The sequence below is a fragment of the Mirounga leonina genome, unplaced genomic scaffold (genome assembly GCF_011800145.1).
Source record: "Mirounga leonina isolate KUSES-001 unplaced genomic scaffold, KU_Mleo_1.0 Mir_93, whole genome shotgun sequence".
In the NCBI taxonomy this organism is placed as follows: domain Eukaryota; kingdom Metazoa; phylum Chordata; class Mammalia; order Carnivora; family Phocidae; genus Mirounga; species Mirounga leonina.
The window spans coordinates 27,263,197-27,279,993 of record NW_023270854.1 but is presented as its reverse complement, the minus strand read 5'-3'; the positions used below and the strand labels follow the sequence as shown (position 1 = coordinate 27,279,993).

General features: G+C 42.2%; 1 protein-coding gene across 3 annotated transcripts in view; it reads right to left on the bottom strand.

The window, feature by feature from the left end:
• The window catches only part of EPG5 (ectopic P-granules autophagy protein 5 homolog), a 103,629-nt gene that overhangs the window by 13,207 nt on the left and 73,625 nt on the right, over positions 1-16,797 (bottom strand). For all 3 annotated transcript variants that reach the window (XM_034995868.1, XM_034995870.1, XM_034995869.1), the window contains 10 exons: positions 15,844-16,038; positions 14,574-14,787; positions 12,367-12,515; positions 11,141-11,342; positions 10,503-10,575; positions 8,993-9,096; positions 4,195-4,370; positions 1,590-1,775; positions 875-1,084; positions 4-148 (listed from right to left, as the gene is read on the bottom strand). In XM_034995868.1, the coding sequence (XP_034851759.1) occupies positions 4-148; positions 875-1,084; positions 1,590-1,775; positions 4,195-4,370; positions 8,993-9,096; positions 10,503-10,575; positions 11,141-11,342; positions 12,367-12,515; positions 14,574-14,787; positions 15,844-16,038 (1,654 nt within the window). The remainder of the gene's footprint in view (positions 1-3; positions 149-874; positions 1,085-1,589; positions 1,776-4,194; positions 4,371-8,992; positions 9,097-10,502; positions 10,576-11,140; positions 11,343-12,366; positions 12,516-14,573; positions 14,788-15,843; positions 16,039-16,797) is intronic.

Here is a 16,797-nt window from a genome sequence, read left to right as displayed (position 1 = left end):
CACCAGGTGGGTTAAAGACGATGATATCATCCAAGAGCTTAGACATCTCCTTTTCTAGGACTGCTAAGGTGATTTTTCCATTTTGTTCCAGGGAGCTGAGGAACTGAACCATCTGATGAGTGAAGGCTCGGCACTTTGGAACTGCATCCTGACAAATAATAAAAGGAGCATTCATTTGAATCCATGCAAGCAGTGTAAACTGAGTATCCCCTGGGGGCATGTAACTGCTCTGAATGCTTCGGGAGGGAGAGGCGAGGACATAGCAGGAGGCCACATGAAGACAGGTGTGTGTCTAAGGCCCTGTGTCTAGGGATATGCAAATCTGTGGTAACAATTACACCAGAACCCCCGTTCTCCCAAATTCCAGAACATTCTTCCTTTTTCACTACATCAATAGCAATGTTAACTACACATTGATTACTTGCCAGAAACTTTTCCAAAAACGTTTATATTCACTACCTAATTTAATTCTCACAACAACACTTTGAGGCAAAGTACTATTTCCAGCTCAGATGAGAAAACAAACGTCGGGATGGCCATGAGCTGGGGACCGGAGTTTGTCAGACCTCAAATTCATGCTCATAATTTCGCTGCCATTCTGCTGCCAGTGACATCCAGATCTCTAAACCGAAGGCTGCCGCCCTCAATCCTTTCGCCCTCTTGTTAGCGTGTAATACTGCTAGTAAGTGAAGGTTTAGCAAAAGAGGTAATTAAAACTAAAAGATCTGAGAGGCCAAAATAGGAGTACACAATGGTACACATCCTCTAACTCTTTCACCTGAGCCATCACAGGGTTTGAGACTGTCCTCAGCAGCACCTCCACTACCACAATCCTGAAGAACACTCTGCCTTTTAAAGCACCCACTCAACTTACAAGATGTTTCTGGCTGTCAGTAGGAATGGAAAGGCCCGCAGACACTCTTAGGAGCTTCATGATTAATTCTGCAGAAGATTCCTTTGCCAGGATGATGGCTGGCTGGTAATGGCTGCTGAAATAACTGAGCACGCTCTGGTAGGACACGGTATCCACGAGATGCCACGAGAGTGAGCTTGTTTGTCCGAGGAGGTTCAGGAGAGGTGAATCCTAAAAATAAAACACATATTCCTTTAGTTTCGGAGTTCTCAGTTTCCCAGAAATATGTATCTCTGGTCTATGGAGTGATCACTAAGATGGCCTATGATAAGCACTGAACAGTTAAGATGTCAAGTAAGTATCTACTGAAGCTAGAAGTACTAGTGAAAGTAATAACCAAGGTCTTGGCAAAAACACATTAACTTTAAAATCTGTAAGTATTCAGAACCCAATTTTCAAAGGAACTCTCAGATCTGGTGGCAGAACTAGCAATTAATGAGATGTAAAATAAAATTGACTTGCATTCTCTAACTCAGTGTGCTTCCCTTCATAACCCAGAATTAGATTACGAACGATCCCAGAAAATCGGGCGCCTAGTTGAAGGCACATCCCATATGCCAAGCAGATATTCACACTGACAGAGGTGTTAGGGAAACAAGTGAAAAGCTACAACCTCGTAGGGAGTGGGGCTCTAGGAAGCCTTGCCAAGTCTTCATCACAGGCTCTCCAAACTTACTGCTTGGTCTACCAGCTGATCTTCCTTTGCCAATAAAATCATCATGAAAAGGAGGCAGACAATCATGCTCCGGGTCTCTGGGTGGGGACTGGGGCTCCAGGCATCAGAGAGCACACTGACCCAGTTGACTTCGCACAGGACAGACCCCAAAAATAAGAAGCAGCTCTTAGGGCTTCCTCGTTCCACCTTAAAGGGAAATGAATCAAAATTAATGTTTTCCTTCAACCTGTCTGTGTTCTTAAAAATGTGTATAAATCAATGCTTACTAAATTGAATTTTAAAAATAACTTTTTCCCCAAATTATAAAAACCATGTCCGAATCCTTCCCCGCAAAGATTTAGACTTAACATTTGTAATATTTTTTCTTCCATCCTCAGTGAACGCATACATTTTTCAGCTTCTTTAGAGTTCATTATTTATTCCACTAGTTCTTAACAGGAGAGGAATGACCTTCCCTAGCTCTAACCAGGGTGGTAAATCCCTGCCACAGTCACCAATGCTCTGTCACAATCCTCAGATGTGCTAAGATAGAACAAAGATTGAGATCTATTAGTCAGTAGTTCCTAAAGCTGATTGTGCAGCAGAACCACCTGGAGAACTCACTAAAACACAGATTGTGGGACCCTATCCCCAGAATTTTATATTTCCTACATCTAGGGTAAGAGCAGGAATTTGGATTTCTAACAAGCTCCCAGGTGGTGCCGACGCTGCTGGTTCTAGGACCATACTTTGAGACCCGTTCTATTATTGTATATAATTTTTATACTGCCTTTTTGGTATAATGTTATGTTATAAAAATGTCTCCACATCATTAGACTTTGTGATTTTTGATGACTGCATAATATTTAATTAAATCCTATTTAAAAGATATTTAAAATATATTAGGGATTGGTGGGGGGGTGGTAAATGTATTTTACAGTATATAATCAATGTCAGAGTTAACTCTTATTAGCCCATTTCAGCTGTCTGTTTAAAATAAAACATGGCTAGCTATAAATTTTTCTATTTAAAATGAAGATTAAAAAGCCATTTATAAAATCAGTCAATGGAATCTGGTGATGATTCATGCCCTCCTGTGACTACCATCATTTTATCATATTAACTGCTGCTTCTTTTCCCTTTTATTCCTCATCCTCTTTTTTCACCTGTTCTCTATCCTCACTCCAAACCCCTCAAAACACATCCCTTCTTACTCCAGAAAGACACACAGGACTGAAAGGCTTCCTGCTTCCGGCCAGGTCAGCATTATCTCTCATTAGACTAAAATACCTAGAGGCACCGAGTCTACACCGACCCTTCGGGGCTGTGCTCACATTTCATCTGTCACACAGCTGAGGCCGCCCGCTTCAAGCCACCCTACAGCTCTTTAAGCAAACATTCTCTTCCATGTTCATAGTAGTGATAAATATCTACTCGGGACCTATCTCATATACTAAACCGGCTATAAAATCATTCCTAAACTTTTATTTTGGAGACAGCCGTCCTCAGCCTTCCCTGGAGCTCGGCTGCGGAGGAGCGACTGACAAGCACAGCCCTGGGTGCTCTCCACGGTCAGCGCTAACAGACCGCAGTACGTTTCCCGGACCGTCAGAGACCACCGTGGACCTGCAGGAATTAAAGCACTTATGGTGTCTCAGTCATCAACGTGACGTCAAGTGAGGAGTAAACACAAAAGAACTGGTGACTCTGAATAAATAAACTGAAACGACTATAAAAAGCTAAGACAAGACAATAAGGGGCTTTTAAAAATGGAAACCTAAGGGGCACCTGGGTGGCTCAGTCGTTAGGCATCTGCCTTCGGCTCAGGTCATGATCCCAGGGTCCTGGGATCAAGTCCCACATCAGGCTCCCTGCCCGGCGGGAAGCCTGCTTCTCCCTCTCCCACTCCCCCTGCTTGTGTTCCTTCTCTCGCTCCCTCTCTCGATGTCTCTCTCTCTCTCTGTCAAATAAATAAATAAATAAATAATCTTTAAAAATGGAAACCTAAGAACAACAACAACAAAAATGCCGGGTGCTATGTAAGTGACCTACTGGGGCTGTTTTTGTAACTATTGCTTCTACTGCTAAGACTCACATACGTATTAGCAATTTTTCCAAGTCGTTTCGGGTCTTTATATGATTATGATGCGTCACTGGTTGTTACGATGCACTTCTGTCTCCTACAGCATTATTCCCTTATGTAACTGCTTAAAGAAACTAATGGCTTGAGTACCAATTACATTTTGCTTTAATAGAACATTTAACAACATGGAAGCCTGATGATACTGTCCTAGAAAAAGATGCAAACCCAGAGACACCAAGACTGAGCATGACAAAGTCATTAAACCATGTACTCCTACAACAATATTACGAAAGTCCAGGGTTGACAGCCATGCTACAGTCAACATCTTTCCCTAGGTTTAAAAATGGTCCTACAAATGTCTTCCAGTTGCCTACTCCCGCAGTAAAATGAATTCCACGGAACGCTGCTTCCCACAAGCACCATTTGGGCAACACAGAATGCGAGCACAGTCCACTCTAGCACCCACTGCAGCCGGGCCTGAGAACCGCAGTGAGCAGGCTGCTCCCTAGGAGCCAGGCTGCGACACAGAGCGCGAGGGCTCACTTTGAAGAAGGCCTCCATGAGCATCTGGTCAGGGTGCAGGTCCCTCCATGGGAGTCTCCGGTAGGCACTATGGAAGGCGTACAGAATGAACTCTGGCATTCTGGGGGCTGTACACGCTTCACAATAATGCATCAGGTGTAACCGAAGGGCTCCTTCATCACTTGGCAACAGCTTATCTAAAATTCAAGCAGAAAACACAGCTGAAGACCTTCTGGGTTATCTTTAAAAACAAACAAACACGGGGCGCCTGGGTGGCTCAGTCGTTAAGTGTCTGCCTTCGGCTCAGGTCATGATCCCGGGGTCCTGGGATCGAGCCCCGCATCGGGCTCCCTGCTCCGCGGGGAGTCTGCTTCTCCCTCTCCCACTCCCCCTGCTTGTGTTCCCTCACTGTGTCTCTTTCTGTCAAATAAATAAATAAAATCTTTAAAAACAAAAAACAAACACAAAACAAAAATTTGAACTAAAAGTCTAAAACCTAAGTTTCTCAATAATTACCAAATTTCAAAGATTTTCATGTGCCAGGAAAAAAAAAACAAAAAACTGATGGCAAATTAATAGCAAAGACCGGTACTATAATTACTTACTTGGGGAACCAGAACGAGAAGCTGGTAGGTGGGAGATAGCAGGGGCGATCCGTTTTTCTTTAAAACTTCTAGCTAAATGGCTTTTTAACTCAAATACACTTGCACAACCCCACCCACTTCTAGGCATCCCTCCAGTCTGCTGCCCTCAGCATATAATCAGTCACCAGCATGGAGCACTCATTCATTTGGCGCCTTGGAGGAATCCAATATCGCTCAAAAGGAAATGTTGCACATGACTAAAACGTAACCTTTGGTGCAGTACGACTAGATGATTAACTGTCACTCGGCTAAGTTATTCTAAAACGACACTCCTCTGCGACATGGATCACTCAGTATTAAAGTCACAAGTATCAATTACCTCAGTGCCCGCAAGAGTGAATGCCAGTATAAGGGGCATTTAGTCTAAAACAAAACTTTTCAGATGTTCTGGTTCTACGCAAAGGAATGAATGTAGTCAAAGAAGAGAGAGCCAGCCGCCCACAACAACATGAGAAACCTGATGGTGGTTCTTAGTGGTGGCTTTTGAAAAATGGCCAATGAGCATCAACCCATGGTAGCAATCGCTTTATCATTTCCAACATACCTGTGCCCTTGATTCACAGTCCTTACTTTATTCTACAGCATGAAACATCAACATGTTTTTAACCTTTTAAGACAAGGTAAGGCTAGCATTTATTTAAATATTTATAAAAGATAGTTTTGTTTAAATAAGGATGGATATATAGTTGGATGTCTAAAAGGTAATCTCTGAGGACAAGACTGAGTTTCTAGTTCCAGCCCAGACACACATTAAGTTCTGTGAGCTCAGATAAATTCATTTTGCTTTTTGGGTCTTCATTTTCTCATGAATAAAAGGAGGGAGCTGGATCAGAAGATCTCACTAAAAGGCTATAATAAAATGCTTTTTCCTGCTTTGCATAGTTCTGTTTCCTCTCCTTGAACTCAGCTACCAATTCCTGATGTTAGCCATGGACCCTCCTGTTCCCAAGCCACTTTCTTATTTTATATACACAGGCAAGAGCCTGAGAGAGTGCTTGTCCCCTATACTAAGAAACTAAACATACAGGGGCACCTGGGTGGCTCAGTCGGTTAAACATCCAACTCTTGATCTCAGCTCGTGTTTGATCTCAGGATGGTGAACTCAAGCCCCATGTTGGGTTCTATGCTGCGCATGGAGCCTGCTTAAAAAAAAAAAAAAAAGTTTATATATATATATATATATATATATATATATATATAGTGCCTTTGTGATTATAATTTGATGCTCAAATATTTTTGATGATGATAAGCAGCTAGAAGTTTGTCTTTCTAAAAAAAGTGATTACTGTTAGTATTTCATATGTTACTCATTAAACCAATACTTATCAAATAGACACTGAGATTATGGCACTGCGTAAGTCTTGTAGGGGATAAAAAGAATAATGTTTCTGGACCTAGAGTTTACATCTTACAGTTCGGTCAAAAATTTTTTTTTAAAGAGATCTGGCATGTATGTAAAAGGTCAATCAAAAGTACCAGATGATGGGGTACCTGGGTGGCTCAGTCAGTTGGGCTTCCAACTCTTGATTTTGGCTCAGGTCATGACCTCAGGATCATGAGATCGAGCCCCAAGTCGGGTTCCATGCTGGATGTGGAGCCTGCTTGGGATTCTGTCTCTCCTTTCTGACCCCGCCAACCCCCTGTGCGCTTTCTCTCTCTTAAAAAAAATATATATATCTAGACAATGGAATACTGTTCAGTGCTAAAAGGAATGAACTATCAAGCCATGTAAAGACTCGGAGGAACTTAAATGCATATCACTAAGTGAAAGAAGCCCATATGAAAAGCTACATAATATATGATTCCAACTATTTGGCATTCTAAAAAAACTAAAACTATGGAGACAAGAAAAAAAAATCAGTGGTCACCTAGAATTAGGTGGGAGGGGGGAGAGTAGGCAGAACACAGAGGATCCTTGGGGCCACGAAACTACTCTGCAGGATACCACAATGGTGGATACGTGTCATTACACAGCCGTCAAAGTCCACAGAATGTACAACGCCAAGAGTGGATGGTAACGTAAACTATGAGCTTTGGGTGACAATGAGGTGTCAGTGTAGGCCCATCAGCTGTAAGCAGCATACCACTCTGGCGGGGGGGGGGTGTTTATAGGAGGGGAGGTTGTGTGGGGGAGGTGGGGGGGGGGGGCATATGGGCGCTCCGGGTACTTTCTGCTCAATTTGGCTGCAAACCTAAATCTGTTCTGCACACACACACACAGCTGTCGAAGGCCACATTGTTAAGTCAGCGACTACGAGCCACAGAGAATGTGGCTGCCCCAGAGGCAGACCAGTCAGAAACAGAAGGTGCCCAGCAGGCCGCGCTCCCTCAGGACCCACTGCAGTGCCCGAGGGGAGCCAACAACTGAGCACAGAGTGGCCACTTCTGCCCAACGTGGGAGCTGTAGGGCGGAATGTCTGCCTGGCGCCGGCCACTGGCTGGCCGCCCCTTGGTCGGAGCTGCACCGCAGGCAGGCACACTGCTCTTCCCTCCCACTCGCCTCTCACAGCTGTCCCACCTGCGCGGGGGTCCGAGGCCACCGCCCCAAACAGATCTCTGGCATTTGGGCTCCATCACGGTGTCTACTGCCCAAGGACTCAAACTGCAGAGGTGCGCTAGAAGATTCAGAGGCAGGCGAGAAACACATGCACATAAACACACGTGCGAAAGAATATAAAGTACCCGAGGCTTCATCTGGTAGTGGAATCAGCCTGAGCAAGGGCAGCGAGGGGAGCGCCAAGGACATTCGCAGAACAGTGCGTCAAGCGGTATGGCTGGAGTGGAAGGTTTCCATGAAGAAACCATCACATAATGTTGAAGTACACTGGGCCAGCCATATCGGAATTCTGGGCAGAAACACGACACTTTAAAGTTTGGAAATATGAATATGATAGGATATAAATACTACTTCACGAAAACCAATCTAGTCAGTAGGCAGGAACAGAAACTGGAGATAGGAAAAACAGGAGGCGATTGCAAGAATCTTGGGGGGGGGTGTGGAACGAATGTCTTTATAAACCTCCCAATATAAAACTTGTAGATACACTAGATAAAACAAAACATCTCTGAAAATGCAGAACTACGTTCGCTCAATGGAAGTAAACAGGGCCAGAAGCAGGGACCAGAAGCAAAGAGAGACCAGGAAACCTGGGTACTGAACAGACATTGAAGCCTCGGCTGCCCGTGGACGGTCGGCTTCTGAGGGGTTCTAACAGCATGAGGAGTCTCCTAAGGACTGGGCCCTCACTGAAAGAGCAGATCAGGGTAAGATCTCTGCCTTCACCTTGACTCAGAGCCAAGGAGAGGAACAAGTTGACTGTGAACACTGAGGCCCGCCGGCAAGTGAGCCTGGGGTCTGACTGTTTACAGCACAACAGTGAGAAACCACAAGCCAAGTAATTACACAACTCCCACTGGCAACAAATGCAGATCTCCTCTGGAGGACACACCCTCAAGCCCTTGTCTTTACGGAATTCCCACAGAGAGAATCTCTCGAATCTCTCTAAATGCGGGCTCACAATACAAAATTTAAAAATCCACAAGGAAACAAGCCTCTAAGTGTAAGAATCTGAAGGAACATCTAACTAGTTGTAGCATAAGCCATCCCCAATAGTAACTTCAGTTATTGCAAACAGATCATAAAGGAAACGATGTTTAAACATTTCAAACAAAAATTAGAATTTTAAACAAAAGAAATGATACGCTATCAAAAAGGAGGATAGGTTTGAAAAAAACCAAACATGACTTCTAGAAATTGAAATAAATCCAAAGGCTTTTTTTTTTTTTTAAAAGCAGATGAGACACAGCTGGAGAGACTAAGTAAACTGGAAGAGAGTCCTCAAAAATTCACCCAAAATGAAGCACAGAAAGAAAACATGAAAAAGAAGTCGGAGTCACAGAAGATAGAATGAGGTTCAACATGAGGGACAGAGAATATTTGAAGAGAATGGCTGCCTATATTCCAAGGCTGATGCAGCTCAGAGCTACCTTACAAACAATAAGAGGTTACAAACTTCACACCAACCAACTTATCAGTGACCTCCTTTGGTCAAAGATGACTGCCTCTCAACTAAAATAAAATTAAACAAAGTAGGAAAAGCAGAGGCAAAAGAGTAACCGAATGATTTAGGAAAAAAGTGGTAACTAACCAGAGACATAACATAACATCTTCCTACCTTTAAAACTCTCGTGCAAAGAGTCAATACAGTCCGTGAACAACTGCACAATGCTTAAGGCCACCACAGCATCACTCTCCAGCCAGGGGTAATGTCGTTGGCTGCTTTAAATAAAAGAAGCACACGCTTAGAAAGGAAAGCACCGTAATTAAATCACTCTAGGTCCCAGAATCTAGGGACTGCCTCAGTCCTTACAGATCACTGTATTACGTAGCCCCCAAACACATTCTGACCACTTTAACCGCTGTGAATTCCTGGAGATGAATCGTAGCTCATAATAACAATCACACAATTTTATTTACTTTCCTTCTAAACCTTTCATTCCAATGCAATGACGTTTCAGAAATGTGTGGTCTACATAGATTAACACCTTTTTAAATTCAATTTACACCCCTGTGTATCTCGGTTATATTTCAAATGCCTCAGACACGTGCCACGAAGTGGCTTCCACAGTTTTGTCTTCCGAAAACATGGGGAAAAAATCCCTGTAACAGAAAGATGGCCAAAAACGGACAGATTTCGAAATAACCAAAGAAAAAAACTCTTTATATGATCATTTTAGTTTCTGAACTGGGCCCAGAAAATGCAGTATCAAAATAAATCCCATTAGTTCTTCCTGGAAATAAACAGCAGTCTGCATTATGGCCAACAGTCTCGGAGTCAGCACGGAATCCTGAAGCTTGCAGATTGAGGACAGTCCTCTAGCAAACGCAAAGATCCAGAACCTTTTCGATTTTCTTCAGCGAGCTCTTGGGAGCAGCATGGGCTAATGCCAAGAGTCCCGACAGGGGAGTCGGAAGCCCTGAGCTCTGCTCCCGGCTCTGGCCCCCACTCATGGTGGGACTGAAGCAAAGCCACTCATGTTTTCTGAGTCTCAGTAACAGATTAGTAGTTGTGAAAACACCTAAACACTGTGATATCTAGCACTGTTGTAATTTTAACAAACTCCTGACAAATTCACCTAGCTTTGTTTGTATGCTTTTAGGGGAAAATAGACTCACAAGGCAACTCCCGGCATGTGAACAGTTTCTACACCTCTGTTTTAAATGCTCATAACATCATACTTTCATTTAATCTCCAAACTCATGTGAAAGGGGTTCATTGCCACCCAGTAATTCAAAAGCCAACTTAGTTCCAAAAAATAAATAACTGAGTACTGGATAAAATCAAGTTAGTCTCATATTTTACAGTAGTATATTATCAAAATCTAATTCAGGAGAGTAACACCCATTTTTCTGAAATTAAGTACCAAAATTTATTCAACGTCTTTTTGTAGAAAACTGGAAATAAGTGTCTAGTTTTGCTTCAAAGTTAATAGGTCTGATCAACCAAACTAACAATTCCACAAGCAGAAAACGTCTTAAGTTTCCTTCATAAGGAAGCATTTTCTAAATTTAATATGGCCCTACATAAAAAATTAAATCCGTGACGCATCCCTCATAACAAAATACCAACAGAACTTTAACTCTATACATTTCAAAAGAATATGAATCTCTGAAAAACGATTTACCTTTCATGGTCCTCCAAAACCAAGATCCATGGCTTAAAGAGCTGGATGATTACTGAATGTAGGGATCTCAGCACTAAAAACAAAGCAAAATTTTTAGAGACAAGAAACAAGCTCATCCTTTGTCAATATCACTAATAACGCTAAAAAAAAAATCTACTTATTATCTGTATACTCACAAACCTATGTTGATAAACAACACATTTCATGTAACTAAGTTAAGCTCATGTTTTCATCATTTGCTGCAATGGAATTTCCTGAGGAATTTTTATTACCTCACAGTGTCATGGATAATTTTATACCGTATATTTTTTAAAAGATAAATGTTTAAATATTCAGAACCCTTTCCCAAATGAGATAAATATAGGAAGAAAGAGCTGGAGACTGAAACCTATCTCCGTGCGCCGTCCCCCATGAAGGAGGGGCAGAGACAAGCTGAAGCAAGCACACAGTGTGCAAGTGAACATAGGTATGATACATAGATGGGTTCACGCCTATACTATATATTTCCTATTTCTTCTTCTTGACACTCAGATATATAGTTTTATTGCTAAGATTTAAATATCTTAATGTGTCTATTCAAGTCTCTTCTAATGGAAGGTCAGAGCACCTTGCTCCGTGGTGCACTAAGGGCATATTACCTGTTTTGCTGCTGGGAAATGCGTCTTGAGCCAAGCAGGCCATTTCTGAATCAAGCAGCCGTTTTACAAGATAGCCCAAGAGTGTCTTCATATCAGCCATGTAAGGACTCCATTTTGAGAATAAACCAAAGCTTTTAAAGTCCAATGTGGATAACCGAAGCTTATAAAAAAAGTTTGAAAGCCACTGTATAGTCTCCACTACCTGGAAGAGAATGACGGGTCAAAGAGTCCTTACTAAAGGTCTACTTTCAGCAGAGTACTAGGGTCAACTGTGATGGAGGGCTCGGACTTTGTAATAGAGTTGCAAAGGCGTTTGCATAGGAAAAGTAAATCAGCAGATTTCAAACTCTTTTTCTAAAGCAGAGGAACCATTCTTTCCAGTACATTGTCATGCGGCCCCACATCACATAACACTGATGAAACTGAGGGCTCTGTGGGACGCTGCATGAGAACCTGACCACAGGAGCCAGGGGTGTGAGGTTAACTGGGTGGGGTAAGGTGGGGAGGGAAGGTACACCCAGAGGGTGGGTCTGGGCTGCTCTTGAACGGTTGAGCAAGACAGACTCTGAGGTGTGAGAGAAAGGCAAAGGGTGCATGGGAGGAAGAAAGTGACTGACAAAAACACAGGGCTCTTAAAGATAATGCACAGAAGTGCAGCTTTTTTAGGTAAAAATTTTGAATGTGTTCCAACTGTTTAAAAAACAGATAGCAAAGGAAACAGAAAAGGAATGCAGAGGGGGGTGGGGTGGGAGGGATGGGGGGACTGGGTGATAGACACTGGGGAGTGTATGTGCTCTGGTAAGCGCTGTGAATTGTGCAAGACTGTTGAATCTCAGATCTGTACCTCTGAAACAAATAATGCAATATATATTAAGAAAAAAAAAAAGAAGAAGAAGAAGAAGGTAGCGGGAGGGGAAGAATGAAGTGGGGGAAATCGGAGGGGTAGACGAACCATGAGAGACGATGGACTCTGAAAAACAAACAGGGTTCTAGAGGGGAGGGGGGTGGGAGGATGGGTTAGCCTGGTGGTGGGTATTTAGGAGGGCACATTCTGCATGGAGCACTGGGTGTTGTGCACAAACAATGAATCATGGAACACTTCATCTAAAACTAATGTTGTAATGTAAGGGGATTAACATAAGAATAAAAAAATTAAAAAAAAAAAAAGAAAGAAAGAAAGAAAAGGAATGCAGAGACATAAACTTCAGACACCAAAAGCTACACACCTGCTTGTCAGACAAGAGAACATCTGGAGAGCTCTGAAGCACTGAGCTCTCTGCAGAAGCTGCCCCCTGCTGGCAGTTTGGGGCACAGCAGCCCAGGGCTCTCAGAGTGGCTTTCCAACACTCGGGGCTCAGCAGCTGCTCGGCGGAGCCTTATGGGGCAGGGACGGAAGACAGCAGGTTAGCATCTTTCACAAACTAACTTTTTCAACTTGAATCAAATAATGTGTGTACTTTACAAAGGAATGAAAATTCAATAAAAATCCAGAACTAATTCATAAAGACCTATGGTGAAGAGATTGCAGTAAAGAGAACCTATGAAAAGAACTGTTCACCTGGACACTTCACCTTCCTGGTTCCTAGTAACCCTGCTGGGAGTGAGCACAGCTGGAGCCATCTGAGCTGGAATCCGGGGGTGGGGGGGAATCCCACCTACCAGCCCCCAACTCGGGGACGGTCAAGGTACCACTTTCCTGGCTGAAGCTGTGAGAAACAGCAGTAACAGGACAAGGGAGACTGGATTGCAGAACGCAAGTGCAGAGTCCAGGCTCTCTTCTCATACTTACCCCTGAAACTCCACTCGTACAAGGGGCAAAACCTAAAGCAACACAGAGACAGCACGCAAAATAGACACTAGAGCCAGCACTCTGCTCCTGGTAAATCTCACATCCCAGAGGCCAGGACTAATACCTCCTCTGGCCCTTTCCACCCAGAAGTGGCCTGAGGATCACACAGGATAACAGATTGGTAGGAGTAGATCTGAGGGGAGAGATGATGAGGCAGCTGCAATCTGCTGACTGGGAGCTGTCTAAGGAACAGTGAAGGGTCTGTGTCGAATGGCTACTGTGGTCTGGCTCTTGAGGACACAGCCCTGAATCAAGTTACAGGTATGGGAGTCACGCACACCTAGAACACAGCAGGGAAACCAGGGAAAACAAGGGGCTTGTCCATGAAGAGTGAAGAGAAGAGACAAGCAAAGGCTAGAGCCCCAAGAACACCAACATGGTGTCCAGGGAGGGAAGGTAAACCAGGAGGCTGGAGGTCACGGAATCGGCCAGTGATGGTACTGTTATTCTTAAGCCTTTAACTAAAATTACTTTCCTGGTAAGTATAAATTTCGTATTAAATGCAAGTCAATAGTTGCCTATACACACTGCTTACAAGCTCTTAAAAAGGCTTCAGGGAAAAAAAACACAATATATACTTGATCAAGTTCTGAAAATTTAGAGCAAAAATTAGGCCAGCATGCATCAAAATTGTACAAATACATCTCCCTACCCCATTCTCCACCTACCCTCAACCTGCCTCCACAGAAACAATGAAAGCTTGAAGTACTTTGAAAACGAGAGCACACATTTCCGTATTCTTCAGGTAGTTCAATATATAAAATCATTACCTTATTCCTTAAATGGTTTCTCAATATTAAGTAACACAAAAATGTGGCATAAAGCAAAACTTAGTTTTCCATTACATCTATAAACTGTATGAAGTTCGCATGAAAAAAGTAAATACTATCTCACATTTATCAAATTTCAGTAAAATTCCTACCTAGTGAAATTCCCAAAATAAAAAAACTAACAACCTTTTTACTCCTCTTCTAATCTCCAATACTCTAGTGGAAAATTGCAGGGCGGGAGGAAAAAGAAATGGTGGGAATGTAGAAAATTGAACACTGCTCTTTCCCTTGGTGAATATAAATACAGGCTACCATTACATACAGATAAAATTTACTTGCAAAAAAACATGAGTCTAAAAAATTAAGAGGGGAGAAAAAAACCAAAATTTATCCACTCTTTGGATCTACAGAGAAACCAGTTGGCAAAGTAAACATATTGCAACGGAGCAACTTCCTTCTCTTACCAAATCTGTAGTCAGCACAGTAAGCAGGCCCACTCCTAACCCAGCCCAGTTCAGGACAGCTGCAAAGTCAAGGGAAAGAGGTGGATGCATGACTGTGGACTTCAACACCATATACTAAGTGCTGTCTTGCTGAATCAGGGCCCATTTGAACATTTAGGACAATAACTGACCTTTTCTACAGACAGTACCCTTTTGGGCATTGTTCATCAAGCACTTCAGGTAAAAATTAGTGATTCTAAAACTCCTACATACTGGTCTTATTTTTACATTTTTGGATGACATCTGTAGAATGGTAAATGTCACATTAAATATTCACTGCAATCTAATCATTATAATTAAAAGACACTTACTTTGCATCAGCAGCCTGAGAATGTCACTGTACTGGTCAGGGAACTGATAGAGAAGAAGGTAAGTCCAGTGCTTACAGAAAAGATTAAATGGCATCAAAATATCTTCATCTGGCTCAAGACCCCAGGCAGTAAGTGCCAAATGAATGGACTCCAGAAGCCTGGTACGATCAGACAGAGGAGGTTTAGTGGTGTTTAACCATTGCTTAAGATTGAACTAAAAAGAAAAAGAAATAAGAAGCAGTTTTATTGACACCGGAAAATTAACTGAAGTAGAGAAAACTATGTGCAAATTTAGTTTAAAAGTCAAACATCACTCAAGATTCAGCTTTGTATAAAGACTGAAACTAAAACGTATATACAAGTACTTAAAAGAATCTATGCAGGTCAATAATTAATAGGTGTCAGTAAGCCGCCAGCTCCACTTCACCCTCTGGGATTACAGAGGAGAGTTTTCTCAGCTCTGCGTGCTTTTCTGTAATGTAAGAATGTTTGGTTAAGTTCTCCCTACAAGGCAAGAATCAGAACTCTGTCATTCTGCCTCACTGGTCACAGTGCCAGAAACAAGCAGCCCCTTTACGGGACTGTCTCCATGTGATACAGTTACATTTCTGAGTCTGCAGTAGTAACGTATCTCAGTTAATAAAACTTCAGGGTGTTATCGATCACCTCCCAGAATTCGCAACTATAAAATAACATGTTTGCCCCCATTACAGACTGAGAGCAGTTTCTAGGCCCTAAAAAATGCCTAGGTTTTATGATTTATAGATGTCAGAGAAATACAATTGAAGGCAAAATCACTAAGGCTCTGCAATTCTCAAGTGGTTAAGTAAATTCATTGCTTGGGCCTGAGTTAATATTCTACTTGGAATGAGGACAAAGGCAATTTGCTTATTTCTGGCTTATTCCAAATATGAGAGACTTTGATATATGACATCTCATTTATCAAACACATTTTCAGCATAAATTCAGGATATATTCAAAAGAAGGATGCACTAAATTACTATTATGAATATTTCAAAGCTGTACTGTTTCTCAAGAGGGCTTGGGAGCGAAGTCCTTTTTCTACTATGTGGAGTAAGACTGCTCTACACAACACAACCACTGCCCCCACAAGAAGCAGCTGCGGGATCAGGCTGCTTGAAGATAATACAAAATGTGAAAAGGGTCTACCAGGAAACAGAACTCCAGGGGCCCCTTCATTTCTACAGAGTGGGAAACAACACCAGATCCTACATTTCCATGACGGCATCAGCACGGAATCACATCTCACCTTGGTCAGCAGCATGAAAATCATATCACTGTTGTCCTCACTTAGAAACTTCACCACTTTCTCATAGAGCTGAATGAATTCCGCAGGTGCAGCATTGGGAGTGAAGAAAGGAGACAGCAGAGAGCAGAGCCTTCTATTCTTCAGAACGGTCTCCAGTACTTTTCTGCATTCTGACTTAGTGCCGCTGATAAACACCTTGAAAGAATTAGAAAAGGAAAATGTCATCAGATTCTGCACTGCCTTCCCCCCCAACTTTTAGTTAAGCAACCAAGCTTTAAGGGCTAATACAGAAGGCAAAGAGAACTTTTTCTAAATGAAAACATGAAACAATCAAAATAATCTAAAATCAACACAGATAAACCTAACACTTCCAATGATGGTGATATTAAAAATTCTGGATTATCCATGAATTTGATTTGGACAAGCCATAGGGAATTTCTAAAAGATTAAAATATTAGGATAATTTGAATCCAGAAATTTGCAAGGTACCTACCATAATTTCGAAGTATTCAAAGTGACCCTGCATTTTGTCAAGAAAACAAAACCTCTAGGTTATAAATTTTATTGAGATGTGCTTTTAGTACTTTTAAAAAGTTAACTTTATTTATTTATTTTTTAAGATTTTATTTATTTATTTGACAGAGAGAGACACAGCGAGAGAGGGAACACAAGCAGAGGGAGTGGAAGAAGGAGAAGAAGGCTTCCCGCCGAGCAGGGAGCCCGATGCAGGGCTCAATCCCAGAAACCTGGGATCATGACCTGAGCCGAAGGCAGACGCTTAACAACTGAGCCACCCAGGCACCCCTAAAAAATTAACTTTAATAATTAATATTTAATCAAGATAACTTCACCATGTTTTAACTTGGTTCTAATGTTTTAAGTACTGGATATAAGTATTTAAATAATTTCAGGGTCAGGAAGGCTTTGATAGGCCGGATCACAGGCAGAAATAAT